We start from the raw sequence: 20,482 nt of genomic DNA on the forward strand, positions 1-20,482 counted from the left end.
AACCATATGTTACAGCTGTTATATTGATAATTATAAAAGAATAACATAATTGAAATAGAATAATATTTAAAAAAGTAAAGCAAGTGTGCTTAAAATATTATAGTACCATTTGAAAAATATCGCATAAACATAATTTTATAATGGATATAACATAAAATTTAATAATGTAGTTGAAGAGCACAAATAATAGTATTACACTATTTTGCAAGAATTGCTACATTTTTTATGTTCACATAGTATGTTTATTTTATTTTAATTACTTATTTTTAAGTATTCTTTTACTTGTAATATATGTGAAATAAAGTCAAAAGAAAAAATTATTTTTTTCGTTCTTTTCTTTTTTTCCCAAAGATGTTTTTTTTTTTTTTTTTTTTTTTGTGTAAGTCTTTTTTAGACAAGTTTTGTTATATTTATTAATTTAATTTAATAATTTCAGTATATTTTATTTAATTATATGTTATGCGTTTATATAGTTTGTTATATTTTAATTTAAAATCCATATTTTTAAAACTTTTTTATAATTTTTTTTTTTGATTAATACGTTAGATTTTTTATTTTCTAAGTACCATACTTTCTGTATCATCGTTATTTATTTTTTTTATATAGTTATTTTGTACTTTATTTTTTTAAGTGAAACATTACCTATTTTGCTATTTTAAAGGTTCTAATTATTTAATTTTGAATAGTGTCTCTTTACAATTTAATAAAGTTAAATTAAAATTCTCTGTATATACTTTAAATATTTTCGCTCTTTTATTTTTGTGTAATTGGTGAGTTTGTACGATAACTTTTGTTCCTTTTTTTTATTGCGTATGTATAATATAATTTTTTTTGAAGATATTTAACTTGGAGAAACAAATAAAAAGAAAAAGAAATAATACGCAATAAACCCTTGTGTATACAACTATTTCTCCTGTATAGCGTATAATATTGTTATCACAGTAACAATAAATTCGTAATTTAAAGGGAACCAATTTATAAACGCGTTTTTATATATTTGAATATGCAGGTTCTTTATAAAATATATGTATGTATGTACATGTGTGTATAGGTATATATATATATATGCGAATACGTCATTTTATATATGCTTATTATATGTTAACATTTAAAATATTTATAATAAAAAATTACACATCTGTGGGATAATACCAGCTGTGCTTTAAAATAATTTCTTCATTTTCTCTATATTATTTATTATTCATATTATAAAGTGGAGAACGCAAAAGGTTTCATTATAAATATATATATATGTTTATCCGTTTTGCATATAATAAAAAACGCATTATTAGTTTTTTTTATTTTGCATTTTAAGCCGGACTATTCATACTTTTTGTGTACAACCAAACACAATTTCTTATTATACAAAATAGTCTTTTTCTTTTATAAAAATAGCACTTCAAAAATAATATTTTCCGTAAATATTTTACAGTTATATCTACACAAATAAATAAATATTTATATGTATATATATATATATATATATATATATATTTAAGGTCCTTTAAAATGTTATGATTTTTAAAAGGTAATTTTCATATATAAATTCTGCGAGCAAATTTGTTTTTTTTTATTCATTCCTTGTATAATATTTGTGCATAATTTTCTGAACATGTAATATTGTTTAAGTAAATTAACTTCATAGTTATCTGAACAATTTAGTAACTACGACAAAAAAGATACGTAAACACTACTAAATAAAGAACAGTAATTATTTCGTTAATTCGAACTTAACCATTATACTAATATATTTAAATGCTTGTTTCTTTTTACGTGTAATATATTTCCTTTTTTATTTTTATTTAAGGCATATATTAATAATAAATTGGAAAGAAGATTTAGTATTATGACATATCCCACTTAAAATGTGTATATATATATATATATATATATATATACGTACATATACGTGTTTATGTTATTATGTATTTCCATTTGCGTTTGCTGACCTTTTTTATTGCTATCCATATATTTGTATATGAACTGTTCATATTTTTACCCATTAAAACAATTTAAAATTAGCAAAATAGTGAATTAATATGTAACAAAATAATTGTATGGTAATACAAAAAACAAAAATTTACGAATTTATAAATAATACAAATGAAATATGAAAAAACCGTTGTCATAAAACACTTAAAAAATATTATTTTCAAGAGTACATATTTATTTCCCTCTATACATATATTTGTCTCGTTTATTTTCAAAAATTTGTGTGATAATTTTTTTAATATACTAGCACTAAGGTAAAAATCGGCATGGAACAAGTATGACAAAATTTGTTCGTGCATAATATAATTTCATTACTTTTTTGAATAAAATTTTAGAATTTTATTTTTTTTTTAATTTTATATTAATTAATAACATATTTTTACTATGTATATATAATATTAATTTTTTTATAAAGGAAAAAATAAAACAAAAAATCCTTTTTTCCTACAGAATAATGCATATTATATATATATATATAATATATGTTGAATATACATAATAATATTCTAAATATACATTTTGTCTATATATGTAATATATAATAATATATATATATAATGATATATGAAAATGAAACAATAAGAAAATATGATCATAATAAAACATTCCTGAAGCCATATATTTCTGTTTTTTTTTTGCAAGTTTTTTTTTCTTTTAATAATTCTATTTACATACATTATATAAATAATATATATATTTATATTTTATATGATTAATTAGTATAATAATAGATATAATAAATATAAAAATAAAAAAATGAATAATTAATATTATATAAACTATTGTTTTTTAATTTTCTATTTTTAATTTTTTTTTTCATTTAAAAAAAATTATTAAATGTATGAATTCTATTGTTTTAAATATTTTTACCTTTTTTTATTTCATAATTTTTTATAATATGCATAAATTTTTTTTGTGTTAATTATTTTATATAGATATATGCTATCTATAAACAAATGTATGTATATGTATAATATTTATATGCATATATGATTGAATAGGGAAGAATGAGAAAACTTCTTTGTTTTATTACTTTGCACGTACTTTATTTTGTTAAAATGTAATTTTAAAATACTTGTTTTAACAGTTTTGTTGTATTTATATAATAACCAATATGATATTGTAGATTTTATTTTTTTAGTTTTACATAAAAAAAATATGTTTTATTTTTTACTCTTCCTTGTCTTATGTTATATATATATTTTTAAACATTCAGAAGAGAAAGAATTATAACATATTTTAAACATACATATATGTACTTGTATATATATATATATATATATATATATATATAACATATTAGAAATAAATATGTACAGGTTTTATGCTTATTTTTTGCTTTTCTATCTTTATGTAGTATAGTATATTTCTGTTTCTTTGGCAAACACCATTTTTGTTAATTTTTTAGTAAATAAAACAAATAGAACAAAATATAAAACAGAGCGACAAAATAATAAAACGAAGTATAAAACAGAGTAACCGATGAAATCACACTTACGAAATGTACATCATTAGAGTCATAAAAAATGGAAGGAGAAAAAATAAAATCCAACAGTATTTCAAATTTTTCTGTCACGTATGATAGAGAATCCGGTGTTAACAGCAACAGCGATGACAGAAGTGAAAGTAGTAGTGAAAATGAGTCTAATTCATTTATGAATATGACAAGCGATAAAAATGAAAAAACAGAAAATAATAGTTTTGCATTAAATAATAGCAGTTTTGTAAACATGAAAGATAGTTTATTAGAGTCGATAGATTTGAGTGTATTAGATTCAAACTTTGATACGAAAAAAGATTTTTTACCAAGTAATTTTTCAAAAAATTTTAATAATTTATCAAAAGAAAATATTAGTAATAAATATTTAAATAAATTTTTAAATAAAAGTGATTCGATGTTTATGTCGAAGAGTAAAGACATGAACTTAACGGACGCAAGTAATAATAATGTGAACATATCCGTAAAAAATAACACGAAAAAAGAAATTTTTATGGATGCCGCAACAGCATCTTTAAATGCGAACGAGGAAAATGCAATGAATAATTTAAAAAAGTTTACGAATACAAATAATAATATTAATGATACATATGAAAAGAAAATAATCGAAACCGAGTTAAGTGATTCCAGTGATTTTGAAAACATGGTAGGTGATTTAAGAATCACTTTTATAAATTGGTTAAAGAAGACACAGATGAATTTTATACGAGAAAAAGATAAATTGTTTAAAGACAAAAAGGAATTAGAAATGGAAAGAATACGGTTATACAAAGAAATTGAAAATAGGAAAATTATAGAAGAGCAGAAAATACATGATGAAAGAAAGAAGTTGGACATTGATATATCTAATGGCTATAAACAAATTAAAAAAGAAAAAGAAGAACATAGAAAAAGATTTGATGAAGAAAGATTGAGATTCCTTCAAGAAATAGATAAAATAAAATTAGTTCTCTATTTGGAAAAAGAGAAGTATTTTCAAGAATATAAAAATTTTGAAAATGATAAAAAAAAAATTGTTGATGCAAATATTGCAACTGAAACTATGATAGATATTAACGTTGGGGGAGCTATTTTTGAAACATCCAGACATACGTTAACTCAACAGAAAGATTCTTTTATAGAAAAACTATTAAGTGGTAGATATCATGTAACAAGAGATAAACAGGGTAGAATATTTTTAGATCGTGATAGTGAATTATTTAGAATTATATTAAACTTCTTAAGAAATCCTTTAACTGTTCCAATACCAAAAGATTTGAGTGAAAGTGAAGCATTATTAAAAGAGGCAGAATTTTATGGTATTAAATTTTTACCCTTCCCATTAGTATTCTGTATAGGTGGTTTTGATGGAGTTGAATATTTAAATTCAATGGAATTGTTAGATATTAGTCAGCAATGTTGGCGTATGTGTACACCAATGTCCACTAAAAAAGCATATTTCGGTAGTGCAGTTTTAAACAATTTCTTGTATGTATTCGGAGGAAATAATTATGATTATAAAGCATTATTTGAAACAGAAGTGTATGATCGTTTGAGAGATACATGGTTTGTTTCAAGTAATTTAAATATACCAAGAAGAAATAATTGTGGTGTTACATCCAATGGTAGAATTTATTGTATTGGTGGTTATGATGGTTCCTCCATTATACCAAATGTTGAAGCTTATGATCATCGGATGAAAGCATGGGTAGAAATTGCACCTTTAAATACTCCAAGATCTTCATCCATGTGTGTAGCTTTTGACAATAAAATATATGTTATAGGTGGAACAAATGGAGAGAGATTAAATTCAATTGAAGTATATGAAGAAAAAATGAATAAATGGGAACAATTTCCATATGCATTATTAGAAGCTAGAAGCTCAGGTGCAGCTTTTAATTACTTAAATCAAATATATGTCGTTGGAGGTATTGATAATGAACATAATATTTTAGATTCAGTAGAGCAATATCAACCTTTTAATAAAAGATGGCAATTTTTAAATGGTGTTCCAGAAAAAAAAATGAATTTTGGAGCATCTACTTTGTCAGATTCCTATATAATTACAGGAGGAGAAAATGGAGAAGTATTAAATTCGTGTCACTTTTTTTCTCCAGACACAAATGAATGGCAAATTGGGCCTTCTCTGCTTGTTCCAAGATTTGGGCATTCTGTGCTGATAGCCAACATATAAGATTGCTCACATATAACAGGTGCAATTTTTTCGTATATCCACACGCGCACGTATGACCTGCGCATATGTTATACGCGTTATTAGGTAAGTAGTGCATAACGCGAAGGAGTTATACGTTCTTATATGTATATATATATATATGCGTCGATTCGCACAAAAAAGTGATTGTGTTGTTTGGAAAAAAAAAAGGTTATTACACTTACCTATTAAGCTATGATTCTATATGTATGGGTGTGTACACCCATGCGGATCCATTTAAAAAGTTGAACGAGATGCCCATGTGAGAAAATGATATCATTCATTTGTACATTTATATAGTGATTTACACTCTTCTTATAAAATATTATTTATGCAGGAGAGTTATTATTATTTTTTTTTTAATTCTATATCCAACCCTTTTATTCGTTATTTAATACATAATTTTTAATATTAAATTACTGAACTTATAAATTCAGTTTATTCGTTTTTAAGCATTAAAATGGGCTTATTCGTGTATGTTCTGTTATTTTATTTTATTTTATTGTATGTTTTCTGTTTTATTGTATTTTTCTTTTTTTTTATTAACTTTTAACATCTCCCCAATTTTATCCTATTTTCATGATACATTTTTTTTTTTTTACAAAACATTTTTGCTTAATTTTTTAACCTCTTTCATTCCTTATGTTTTAACGAAAACGCTTCCAAGCGGGGAAGACAATTGAAATGTATATATACCCATACATATATATATATGTACAATTACAAAAAGAACAAAATGAGCAATTTGGTAAATAGTTAAACCGTAGTTAGTTATAACTGTTCATGAGATGCCATAGATTCCTCAAGTGAAAATAGAAAAAAAGAAAATATGGTTTTATTTCTATAATTTTTTATTTTATTTTTTATTTTATTTTATTTTTTTTTTTTTTTGTTTTGGTCAACTATTGGTATATTTTTAAATCATAAATGACTTTTTGCAGTGCACACTCCACTTTTTCCTGTAGTATAAGTAAAAAGAAGCGGGCTTATTTTGATTCACCCTTAATTAAAATTATTCACATCCATCATTTTTATTTTTTTTTGTTATACATAACTAAAATTTGTAGTAACCGTGTGCTCAGGTTAATCTTAGGAGATAAGCCACTTCCACTAACCAGTACAGCGCATATACATATACATATATGTATACATACGCATTTGTGTGTATATATATTCATGTGCGGGCAGGGGGAGTTCTTTTTCTTTCGTATTTTTTTTAGAATGGTAACTGATTTAACAGTATTAAAGGAATATGGTCAATTCCGTTTGTGGGATTTTTTGCAATATTCACCGCTTGGCAGTCTTAAGAATCTACATATAGACGATATGAAATTTTTTTTAAAAAAATTAAATGAAATAAAAAATATAGAAAACGAACAAAAACAAAAAAAAGAAGAATGTATGATGATACATGCCCCGAAAATTGTTGATATAGACAATATCTATGAATGCAAAAATGTAGAAAATGGATGCATATTTATTAATATGTATAAAAAAGAAAATATCATTAGTGAGTTGAAACATGAAGGTATAGAATCTATTAAAAGAAATGAAGTTGCTGTTTTATTTTTAGCAGGTGGTTTAGGTTCAAGGCTTGGATTGAATAAGGTAAAAGGGTTGATAGAAGTTACTCCTTTATTAAATAAAACATTTTTTCAATTTTATTTTGAGAAGATTAAATTTTTAGAGGAATATTGTTCTTTATCTGATTCGTTGGTGGCATCTAATAATTTACAACATGCGTATAAGTACTGCCAGTGTAAAATTCATAGCAATGCGCACAGTAACAAAAATAATAGCAATCATGATGCCATTTATGCCAGTTACAATGGTATCACCAAGTGTGTACCTTGCTTGAAAGCTTTTTTTTTAGAAGATAAAAAAGGGGAAACAAAAATAATGAATTCAAATGAAGTAAAAGCACAAAAAAAGAATGTTACAATTTATACATACATTATGACATCTAACTATACGCACGATATAACAGTTAAATACTTAGAAGAGAATAACTTCTTTAATTTAAAAAAAGAAAATATAAAATTCTTTAAACAGTGTGATAATTATAGTACAGATATAAATTTTAATATACTTTTAGCAAACCCCAATGAGCTATTAACAGTCCCAAGTGGCAATGGATCTATATTTAAAGCACTGGATAAAAATTGCATAATAGACGATATGATAAAAAATAATATAAAGTATGTTCAAATTGTAAGTATTGATAATGTGTTAAATAAAATAGCGGATCCTGTATTAGTTGGTTTCTGCTCGTTTTTTAAATGTGATATTGCTAATAAAGCGGTTAAAAAAAAAGAGCATGAATCAATGGGTATATTTTGCACAAAGGAGAAAATAAAAAAAAAAAAAAAAAAAAAATCATGTGATACATATAATAACACATTTTCTGTATGTGAATATACAGAATTAAGTGATTATTTGTTAAATAATTCAGAATTATTTCAATATGGAAATATGTGTCATCATATATTTTCACTCGACTTCTTACAACACATTGTTCAGAATAAAATATACGAAAAAATGAAATTACATAAAATATTGAGGAAGAAACAATTTTACGATTTTACTGTAAACAATAAAGAAAAAAGCGCATTTATTACGTCCAATGTGTACTGCTATGAGTATTTTATTTTCGATGTTTTTAAATATGCCAGGAAAATTTTATCATTTGAAATTTCTCGCCAAGACGAATTTAGTCCAATAAAAAAAAAGATAAATAAGAGTAATAACAACAGTGATGGTAATAATAGTGGTACTAATGATGGCACTAATATAGAAAGTAATAATGGTAGTAATAATGATTGTGGAGACGATATAATGAGCGCACAAAAAAATTTAAGTAATTTACACAAATCTTGGCTTTTAAATAAAAATTACAATATAATTGACAACTCCGAAAACGCACTTAACTTTTGTGAAATATCTCCTCTTGTGTCTTATGATGGAACATTTTTTTTTAATTTACCTGAACAAAAAAATATATATTTGCCATATACTCTTAATAGGCATCCTACCTGATATTCCATACCCCCTTTTTACATTCTACCATTAGCGGCCTCTTGTTCGTAACGGAGTTTTTCCCATAGGAACGTGCTCACCGCAGCTTTGATTTTTTCGAAAAAAATAAGCAAGTATGTTTGCACAAAAATGTAAAGTAGTAATCGAATGGCAATAATTGCTAAGTGGGAAAATTGCCAAGTAGCAAAAGAGTAGATGCAAATCCGTTTCTTTAAACAGTTAAAAATATCGATATATCGATTAAACAAATACATATTTTTACAGTGTGTATAGTTTTACTTACATCCAAGCTACTTCTTTATTTCCTTTTTGTATACGATAGAGAAAATTTTTTTACGGGATTTTTCTTCCATCAGGTAGGACCAACGGGTCTCTTATTTTCTTAGGCATGGCAAAATGATTATCGAACACCTTTTTCTTCTCCTCTTCATTAATAGCAGGGAATTTATCACCAACCTGAAAAGAAAAGTGTAAAATTAAATAATGCAAACAGTAATGAGCTGAAAAAGCATTAAGCATGTTAGGTGATCCAAATTTGTTTGTTTATTATGCGGACGTATACTTACATACACATAAATACATACACTTATATAAATACACACATGTACATATACATATAAACATACACATATATACATGTATTTGCACATGTATATATGTGTATATACGTATGTATGTGTCCGCTTATACCTTCAGGTTCAGTTTTTTGGCATGTCCTGGCTGTGCAAAATTTTTTTAGAAAAAGGAGAATAAATATATAGAAGTATAATAAAATGATGCGGCAATTTTATTACATATTATGAACACAAATTTGAAACATAAGTGACTTAAAGAAAATAAGAAAATATATAAATATGGATATACATTTGTGAGTAATAGTAATTCCTATTTTTCGTTTACCGCTGCCATTACAACAAATCGTGGCTCCTTGTTCTTTTCGCTTTCCTCCAGTTTTTTGTCACATGGGGGCCTGTTCTCCTATATGGTTAAGATAAACATAAATAAGGAGTCATGGAAAAGGTAAAAAATATCACTATGCGAAACAGACGGAAATGTTATATTCCCTCAATAAAACATACACGAATATGTACGCATATGTACAAATATATATACATACATTTGCACACGTATGAGCACATGCGTGTACTTCCTGCACTATATTATTTCCCCATTTGCTGCTTTTATGGTTCACATGCATTACTTTATTTTATTTTAATTTTTTTTTTTTTTTTTTTTTTTCAACAAGCGCTTACCTCAATATTCATTATAGTTCCATCAGAGTGCACATAAAAAATATCGCACTTGAACATATCGTAATTAATTTGTTTATCTGGTGGAGCTCTCTTATTATATTTTTCGACTATTTTTTTTGCCTTAACAAACCTAAATGGGTCTCTATATAATATACTTTTTAATTTTTTTCTTCTGTAGAAATGCCTGTTTGTTGATGGATCCCCATCTTTTATAATATCATCTAGGGATGGGAAAATATTAGAATCACTTTTTTCATTTTGAAACTGAAAACCATCTTCTCTTAATTTTTTTTTTATATTATAGTTGACTGGTTCAAAACTACTTATAATATTCTTAAAAGGCGAAAAATAAAATAAATTTGACATTGGATTTACTGGTTTTTTTGCATACTTGGGAAATTTTTTATCATTTCTTATGTTTAATTCATAGCATTCAAATTTCCTCTCTGGTCTATCATTGTTCGACTCGAATAATTTATCGACACATATTTTTTTTTTTTTTTTTTCCTTGGTATACTTTTTATATTTAAGAATGTACAAAGGCTGTCTATGTGTTTCCTTTCCGTTTGGTTTGAATAAAGTAGCATCGTTAATATACATGTAATTCTTTTTTTTTTTATTTAAAACATGTTTTAAATTTATGTATACTAAAATGATTGCACTAATGAAGGCTTTCCCTCTTAGTAGCCCGCACATTTATCAAAGACCAGGGATGCACATGTATGCCTATTGTGAGTACAAATTTACGTGTGTATATAAATATGTGTGTATATTCATATGCAAATATATGTACATGTAAGGATATACAGTAAAAAGATAGCGAAAACGGGAAAGGTTAACTATTTTTATAAATTGAAACTGTGTCAGCCTAGAAGACTTTGAAGCACAACGAAAAACACAAAAACTAGTTTCTTTAACATTCGCCAAAAGAAAAAATAGTCGTGTGATCTTTGCAGCATAATAATATTTTCACGACATGTGAGAAATAGTCATTACTTGTTGCTTATTATTTCTTATTTTTAATTTATTTATCGTTCATTATTTATAGTTCACAATTTATCGTTATGATTTATTTATCCTCTTCCCATTTTTTATAACTTAAAAAAACATAAATTAAAAAAAATTAAATATATACATGTTTCACCTTCCCCAATTTTGTAGATATACAAATAACCGAACGTACATAAAAACATATGTGTTAATGAACACTTAAAATGTATGTATAAGTTTAACGTAAAATTATTTAAAAATAAGAAAAGCAAAAAGAAAGTGTATGAAAGTGTAAAAAAAAATGAAAAAATATAAAAAATGTGAAGAAATATAAAAATTATAAAAATATGAAAAAGAAAAAAAAGAAACGGAAAAAAAATTCACAATTCACAAAGTTTTCACATTTTTTTTCTAAAATAAAAATAATAATATTTTTTTAAACCAAAATAAGCATATTGATAAATTGCGCTCACTGTAATAGAAGCAGTATTAGCAGCAGTATTAACAGTCACAATGGATAATATTATTTTATTTTATTTTATTTTTTTTTTACAAAAAGTATCACATGAATGCTATACTAAATTTATATAGTATAAATATATATATATTTATTCTTTCTTTTTATGTGTAACGAGTCAATATCCACCCCTCCCCCCAATTCCACTGGTAAAGAATGTTTTCCATTTTTTTACCTCATGTAAGCGTATATAAATATATATATATATAAGCATATCTATTCGTAGATACACACATACATATCTAGTGACGTATATATGTATGTATATGCACGTTCATTTAAGCAATTTGACCGATTTGCAAATGAAAACGATTCGTTTACTACTCCTCGGAATTCCAGTCCTTGAACATGAGTATGAAGTCATCCATTCCCAGTTTTTGTGGGGGAAGATTCATCTCCGAGTTAATTTTGTTGCCTTCTTGTGCTAAGATTTGATTGGCTGTATACTGTTTACTTTGATGAATTTGTAAAATTCTTTCTTCTACTGTTTTTTCAACAACAAACTTGTAAATGTTTACGTCTTTTAACTGCCCAATTCTGTGTATTCGCTCAAATGCTTGGTCTTCTATGGCTGGATTCCACCATAAGTCCATGAGATATACTTTTGATGAAACGGTTAAATTTAAGCCTACTCCTCCTGCTTTTAGAGAGCATAATAAAACTTTACCAGCAATATTTTCCATAGGTATATAATAAGAAGGTTTTACAAAACCTACTCCTGGTTGATATATTTTTCCCTTTTGAACATTAAACCAATGGAGAGTAAACTTACGTTGTTCATAAGTTAAAGATCCATCATAAATTTTGTTTGGAATATTATGAAGGGTTAATAATTTTTCAATAATTTTAAGGAGACCTATCCATTGAGAAAAAACGACAATATGTAACTCATTTTTCATATCATTTTGTACATGATCGAATAGTTTTTTTAATTTAGTTGAATAAACAAAATTCTCCTTTTTCATTTTTTTTAGCAGCTCATCAAGGGGCGATTTATTTTCTTGTAATGCCTTTAAAGATTTTAAACTAATATAATTATTACATTCCGGACATTTTTTTTCTGCTATTTGAGTTAAATGAAAATAATCATCTGCACATTTTTTACACATTATATGTAAACATTTACTTATTAACGGGAAAATAGCATCTTCTAAACATATAACACATTGCATGATGCTTCCATTTTTTAATATTTCTAATTCTTGTAAATAGTCATCCACCTTCTTTGAGTTAGTTGCACTTAGTATAAAGTTGTATATTAAATTATCTCCTATTTGTTTATCAATAAATTCATGTGTTTCACTAGTATTCATTTGTTTACTGAGAGATTTACTATTTTTTTCATCTTTTTCTTGTGATACTAAAGAATTATCATTTTTTTTTTGTAAAGCATCATTTATATCTTCTTTATTCCATTCTTCAAAAAAAGGTTTTGAAAATAATAATAGCGGATGAGAACAACATTGTCTCAGTCTCAGAAGTAGTTGTAACACATGAGAATAATGACTTAATACATTTCCATCATGCATATATGTATCAAATTTTGTTTTACTTCTATAAAAAATTGCTCGATAAAAATCTTCCTCTTCTAAAGAAAATTCTAATTTTAATAAATGAATATTTTTTTTTGGTAAAGATATTAGCGCATCCCCATTTTTCGTTTTTGATTTTTTTGTTCTTCTTAACAAAATAGGAGATGATATTTTCCTAACTACATCAAAGGCTAAATGTAATTTATTCTTATTTACATATTCCACAATTTCTTTATTCCACCATTCAATGGTTCCATATGGTTTTATTCCAAGGAATCGAAATAACGGGAATATATCAAATAATGAATTCTGTATAGGTGTACCTGTTAAGCACCATTTTCTTTCTCCTCGTAGTTTCCATACTGCAACAGATTGAAAAGAATTCTTATTCTTTATAACATGTGCTTCATCTATTATTATCCTTCTCCATGTTATTTCGTATAATGGATACATCTTTACATTATTACCTATTTTGTTTGTCTTTTTTTCTTCACTCCCTTTTAACACGTTGCTACCACTAGTTGTGCCAAGTACTTTACTTAAAACAGTTTTCATAAAAAAATTATTTAATTTTTTTTCCTTAACTGTATTTTCCCCTTCTTTTGGCGTGCACTCCTCTTCCTCATTCTCCTGCTTATACCCATAGCGATGGTTCCTATAATTACTTTTTCCACCTTTATCACCACTACTGTTACTACTATTATTATTATTATTGTTACTACTGCCATTATTGTTTCCATTTTTCTTGTTGTTACCACTACGGACGCCACTCCCAACACCTTTGTCATTTTCTTCCCAATGCATGCTTTTCTTATTTAACGTATTCTTATATTCGGATACTAATGTCGAGTAGGTGGTCAGAACAACAGAATATTTTGCCAATTCTTCACTACTTATATCTTTTGAGCTACCGTAATATATGTAGAAACTTAAGAACCCTTCCTTTGTGTGTCTCTCCATTTCTTGTTTCCACTGATATATCAGTGCCAATGGTGCGACAATTAACGTTCCTCCTTTCTTAAAATTAGATCCCTTTATCGTATTTTCAATTAAATATATAAAATTATTCTTGTTTTCTATATCATTGTTTTTTATATGTATCTTATTATGATATGTATCATATGTAATCAAACCTATACTTTGAATAGTTTTACCTAATCCCATTTCGTCTGCTAATATACCACCTCGAAAAGGAGGTACATACTGAGGATATGTCAGAGAAAAGCAGCCTGTTAGTTTGTTAACATAGAAATATTTTAATACACACACTATGTTTTCCTTTTCATATATTTTTATGTTTGGAATAAATGCATGTTCTTCCCACAGCGGGTTAAGCGGTACTGTGTTTCTAATATCATCGCCGTCGTCATTGTTTCGGATGCCACATCCATCTTCGTTTATACGGTCATCGACACCTTCCCCTTTTATATTCCCATCTGGTTTAGCACTATTTCTACTGTCAACTGGGTCATCCCTATTTCTACTGTCACTGAAGTCGTCCCCTTTTAAGTTGTCACGTCCGTCTTCACAGGATCTAATGTCATCGACATCTTCACCCCTTATAATACCACCTTGGTAGTCATTATTTCCACTGTTATATTCTTGGTCCCCTTTTCTAATATGAACAAGTTTATTCTCTTCTTCATCGTTTTTATCTTTCCTATGAACAGGTTCATAGCAAATATCGTGCTTACATTGGTCTCCTTTGTTGATACTTTGCCCCTGAGAAACTACATAATTTCTGATATTTTCGCCTGACTTTATAGAAAAATTCTCCTTAATTATGGCATGCACCTGCATTTCCTTTTTCACACTATGTTCAGGAAATTTATTATTTTTGTTCATGTCGCTCATTTTGTTCATGTCGCTAATTTTGTTCATGTCGCTAATTTTGTTCATGTCGTTCATTTTGTTCATGCCCCTAATTTTTCTAATATCTCTAATTTTGCTCATGTTACTAATTTCGTCAATTACAATTTCCTTTATGTTATCGCTTTTTACATTATTTGTCTTCAAATATTCCGGAGGGTTTTCTCTGATATACATCCACCATATCCCCTCCGCTTGATATGTCTTCAACTTAGGCTTAAAGTAATAATCATCTGGGTAAATTTCTTCAAAGTCTTCAAGTAAGTACCCACCTCTATACTTTTCCTCCAAAAAAACTAAATTTGTAGCGTCCTCGTTCTTTTCCTCCATCTCATTTTCACTTAATGTGTCTAACGTTTCTTCTTCCTCCTTCGTTCTACTTAATGATGATGAATCTGAGCAAAGCCATTTGAAAAGTAATAGGCATTTATCATGAAAAAATGGCACATATGTACGTATTCTTGTGCATATGTGTGTTGTTACTACTGCGCATAAGCTCACTGTTACTACTGCATATATGCTTGTTTTCACTATTTCATATACGCACATGGCTAATTCATATAAACAACACGCATAAATGCGTTCATGCACTTACACACATTTCAACACGTTTATAAATTTACCTAGAATTGATTTTTTTGAAGTACTGCTAAAGCCTAAGGCCTTGTGTGGTGTGCTAAACCCACTGAAGTTATCCCCGCTATTTTTACCACTCCTATCTCTTTTGTTATAACTGGAATTATCAATTTGAAGTAGGCTGTTTGAAGATAATAATAAACTTTCTTTGTTTATTTTAATATTTGTACTTTCAAAAGAATCCATATCCACATTTTTGGCTAGTCGCAAGGGAGTAATTTTTAACTCTTTAAATAAATGATCAACACTACTTTTAATTAGAGAATTATATTCATGATATTTATGAGTGTCTATTTTAAAAGAATCAGGATATAATATCACATGAATGAATGTTTTTAAACTTCCACCAAACTTCAAATCACTTAAAGAAACTTTTTCTAATTTTATTTCTATTCTTATAGCATTTAGAACTAAAAGAACACTCAACGTTTTGGATAACTGACTTTTTAATTTTGAAATATCCCTATTATTATGTTTTATTCTTATACATGAATACCCTTCATTAATATCTTTTAATACCTCATTTTTACCCTTTTCAAATTCCACATATTTTTTATCTGCTGATATAATTTTACTAGAGTCATAATGTAACTCCGAATAATTTTCATTACCTGCACTTGCAATACTTTTTTTTGTTAAAACTTTTTTTTTTTTTATTTTATTTGTATTTGTTGGAATATTTCTACCCATTATTTTGATATAATCATTTGATATAACATAATTATTGTTTATTTGTAACGTATACATGGGTGAATAAGATCTTTTGGTTGACTTCGGGATTATTTCATAGCTTATTATTATATCTTTGTCATTTTTAACTTCACATATTTCGCTAGACAGAATTATTGAGTCGGTATCTATGCAACCTAAGTAATACTCAAAAAAGACTCCTTTATCCCTTACGAATTGAGCCTTTTTATTTGATTTTTCAAACTCTTTTATCTTTGCTAATTTTATTTTATTATAATTGTAGTCGTTTATATCTTCAATGATTTCAACTGAGAAAACAAAAATTTAGATAAATTAAGCAGGATGGAATACGCATATACATATACACACAGCTAACCAAGGGTCACATCACGTGGAGATTGGCAAGGATTCAACGAAAACTGAACTTATTCTTACACTCCATCTTTCTTTTTATTTACAATTTTTTTTTTTTTATTTTGTTATTCTATTTTGCTATTTATTTTTCTACTTATTTTGCTATTTATTTTGCTATTTATTTTGCTATTTATTTTGCTATTTATTTTGCTATTTATTTTGCAATTTATTTTGCTATTTATTTTGCTATTTATTTTGCAATTTATTTTATTTATTTATTTACTTATTTATTTTATCATTATTATTTTTTTTTTTTCTTGCTATTTGTTTGGCTTACTGTCGCTACTTGCCTCCCTCAGCTTGTTGCAACTTATTTTTGTTTCTGGGCTTTTTTCAAAACCACTTGAATCTGTTGCAGTACCGAGCTTTGGCTCGTTGTCATTTAAACTTATAATTTCAATGACATCACTATCATAATAATAGTTAGGTGTGTTAACTGAATCTTTATAAAGTTTCGTTTCATTTTTTAAATAATTTGAAGTAGTCATTTAAAATAAAAATACTCATTTAATATATATAATAAAAAGGATAATACACACAAAAAAAAATTACCAAAAATTTGCAATTTTAAACTTAATTATATATCAAAACTGGAGATTAATAAGACAAATACATGTACATATGTGTATAAGTATACATATACATATATATATTCCTGAAGGTACAAAATTTTACTTAAAAGAAAAGGTGTCTAATGCAAAATTTTATAGCATAAAAAAGAAGTAGGATTAATTCCTTTTTCTTCTTTTTTTTACATCCTATACTTTCACTTATATATCACCTATATGAAAGTGTACATATTTATACGCACATGTCTCAAGACATGAAATGAGAGATGCCGTTATTCCTATAGAGGGGTTTAATTTTAACTTTGCATGTGTATATATGTATGTTAAAGTATATATATACATATGTACTTATGTGTATATATATATATATATATATATATATATATATATATATATATACACAAATGGAGCTTAAAGCTAAGACCTCAAATCAATAGAAGAAACACAAAACTCAAGTATATTATATACGCTATTTTACTACTCCTTATTTAAAATTAAGACCTAATTATTATTATAATTCATTTGTATTTAAAAATTCTCAAATTATTTTTATTGACACTAAAAAAAAAAAAAAAAAAAAAAGACATATTTTAAACATTTTCAAAACGAAAAAACTAAAAGAAAAAGAAGAAATTGTATAAGAAAAAATAGAATACTCAAAATAAAGGATAATAAAGGATAATCAACCAAAAAGAAAAACAAAATTAAAAAAAATAAATATATTAATGAAATAATTGAAACATAAGTATTTGTACTTTTGTACATATTCATACAATAACGAAAGATTTTTTTTCTTTGTGATAAAAGAAATACAAAAAAAAAAAAAAAAAATACACAAATACGTATATTTATACAAATAACCATATATATATTCATATATACATATGAATAAATTTATAATATTTATATATTATATAAATATGAATAAATGACAAAAAAGTTTTTATTATATGGCCTTTTTAAAGCTCCGTATTGTTTAAAAATAAGGAGAATAAATTTACCCCAATTGAACAGGCAATTATTTTAATTTATTGTTAATTTATTGTTAATTTATTGTTAATTTATACAAGTTACTGTATTTATAAGAATTATAAATACAACTGTAAATTTGTTTAAATCTTTTTTTTCTTTTTTTTACATTTCTTGTGTAATTATTTTATATCAAATTATTTTTATTACAAAGCTTAACTCTTTAAAAAAAAAAAAAAAAAAAAGTAAAATTTAACAGTATGCTTATGCGATTGTGTCATTTATAATGAAAGACTAATTTTTAAATTTAAAAAACCATTTAATATAAACAAAAATTATAATAATGAAATAGAATTATTGTTAAAAATTACGATATATTATAACCCCCTCTTTCGTATTATGTACTTTTATTCAATGTAACTCTCAAAAATGCGCTGTAAAATTTCTAACTCTTGTACTATTATTTGGAATTTTTACAAAATATGAAAAACTATTTTTTTTAATTTTGCGTTAACGGAAAATATATATATATATATATATATGTATTCCCGCAAAATAGGTATATATTAAAATAAAAAAATATATTATTTTACTATTATATTATTTTAATTTTCATTTTCTAACAAATAATATAATGATAAGATCCGTACACATAATTTATGTATATAATACCAAATTTCATATTAAGTGGGAAACATTTTTTTGGAGCTGCTCGAAAGCAAAAGCATTGAAGGGACAATATAAAAGAATAATAATTAAAATACTATTAAAAGCGTAATAATGAAATTACACAAATCATAGTAAATAATAATATGAAATAATATAATATGATAACACTATTATAATAAAAAATGCATTACTGAGGTGGGAAAGAAAAATAAATAAAAATAATTGTACTTAAAAATTTCACACAATAAGAAATATAAAAGGGGTGTTAAATATTTTATTTTTTTAAGCCTTTTTGCACTAACTGCAAATTTTTTTACGTTAATTAAAAAAATTATTCCGTCCTATTTTCGGTATTGTTTTTATAATGAAAAAATATATGTATTGTGTTCTGACATTTTTAAAAAAGGCACAAACTTATTTTGTTATTATATGTAATAAATTTTTAATATAATTAAAGAGTGTACTACTAGGGCTTCGTTTATTTTTTGTCCATTGATTTATATAATACATGTTACACATATAAATGTACTTATATACGTACACGTATTCATAGGTATGCCATATATTATGTATACATAGGCATTGCGCATATACGTATACTTAGGCAGTGCACATATATGAATATACAAGTATCATATATTAATATATATATTTTTTTTTTTTTTTTTTTGGAATACATTTTACACTCGTAACTAGAAATATCTGTCCGACTATAAAAATAATACTTATTTTTTTTTTTATTCTTGTTGGAAATAAGTACATATTACAAGCACAATTATAGTACATAAATAAATGTACACAATAATAGTAATAATAAAATACATAAATAATATATACGAAAAAAAAAAAAAAGCGATTTAAGCTTATACAAAAAAAAAAAAAAAAAATATAAGTTTATAAAAAAAAAAAAAAAAAGATATAAGTTTATACGGAAAAAAAAAAAAAAAGAGATACAGGATTATACACGAATTTCTAAAATTAAAACATGGAATGTAATTATTGTTCGTTTATTAGTGATATTATATTATTATCTATAAGATACGAAAAAAAAAAAAAAAAAAAAAAGAAAAAAAAAAATTATGGTTATAATTTTACTGGGCTTTAGTTCATTTAGATAAGTATATACGTAAGAAAAAATATTTCTTTTATTTGATTTAATTATTACTTTTTTAAAATAATTAAAAATAGTGTACATGTCGAATAATAAAAAAAAAAAAATATATATATATATATATACGTACATGTATGTATTTGTATTTTTTTTTTCCTGCCTTATTTGCTATATATGCATGTACATACGCACATTTTATATAATATGATAGTAATACACAGTGATATTGCATAAATATTATGCGTAGCAGTTATGCGCAATAATATGCGCAATTATTATGCATAATTTTATATATATATATATATATATATATGTATATATAAATACATATACGCATACAAACGTGTATGTAAAATAAATTATTTATAAGATATTAAGGAGGAAATTTTTTTTTTTAGAGATAAGTATTTTGTTCTTAAGTGTAAAGAGGGAACATATACAAGTGTACCATATATATGCACATACAAGCGCAAATTTACATTTTTGCGCACGCACACACACATATATACAAACATAAGCGTACCGCACAACATAAGGGGAAAAAGG

The 20,482-nt window shown here is 25.4% G+C and overlaps 4 protein-coding genes across 4 annotated transcripts; 2 read left to right on the forward strand and 2 right to left on the reverse strand.

Moving 5' to 3' along the window:
• Positions 1-3,518: 3,518 nt before the first annotated feature.
• K13 (kelch protein K13, putative) lies at positions 3,519-5,663 on the forward strand (the record flags this gene model as incomplete). The annotated part of the gene is made up of 1 exon (XM_029006415.1): positions 3,519-5,663. The coding sequence occupies one exon, from the start codon at positions 3,519-3,521 to the stop codon at positions 5,661-5,663; it is 2,145 nt and encodes a 714-aa protein (XP_028862906.1).
• A 1,239-nt stretch (positions 5,664-6,902) lies between these two features.
• Positions 6,903-8,717, forward strand: PmUG01_12021300 (UDP-N-acetylglucosamine pyrophosphorylase, putative; the record flags this gene model as incomplete). The annotated part of the gene is made up of 1 exon (XM_029006416.1): positions 6,903-8,717. One exon carries the CDS (start codon positions 6,903-6,905, stop codon positions 8,715-8,717), a length of 1,815 nt encoding a protein of 604 aa, XP_028862907.1.
• A 333-nt stretch (positions 8,718-9,050) lies between these two features.
• PmUG01_12021400 (conserved Plasmodium protein, unknown function) lies at positions 9,051-10,666 on the reverse strand (the record flags this gene model as incomplete). Its single annotated transcript, XM_029006417.1, has 4 exons — positions 9,051-9,173; positions 9,408-9,437; positions 9,618-9,695; positions 9,971-10,666. 4 exons carry the CDS (start codon positions 10,664-10,666, stop codon positions 9,051-9,053), a joined length of 927 nt encoding a protein of 308 aa, XP_028862908.1.
• Positions 10,667-11,797: 1,131 nt separating this feature from the next.
• RAD5 (DNA repair protein RAD5, putative) lies at positions 11,798-17,106 on the reverse strand (the record flags this gene model as incomplete). Its single annotated transcript, XM_029006418.1, has 3 exons — positions 11,798-15,273; positions 15,502-16,512; positions 16,896-17,106. The coding sequence occupies 3 exons, from the start codon at positions 17,104-17,106 to the stop codon at positions 11,798-11,800; spliced, it is 4,698 nt and encodes a 1,565-aa protein (XP_028862909.1).
• Between the last annotated feature and the right edge of the window lie 3,376 nt (positions 17,107-20,482).

Source organism: Plasmodium malariae (assembly GCF_900090045.1).
Source record: "Plasmodium malariae genome assembly, chromosome: 12".
Classification (NCBI taxonomy): domain Eukaryota; phylum Apicomplexa; class Aconoidasida; order Haemosporida; family Plasmodiidae; genus Plasmodium; species Plasmodium malariae.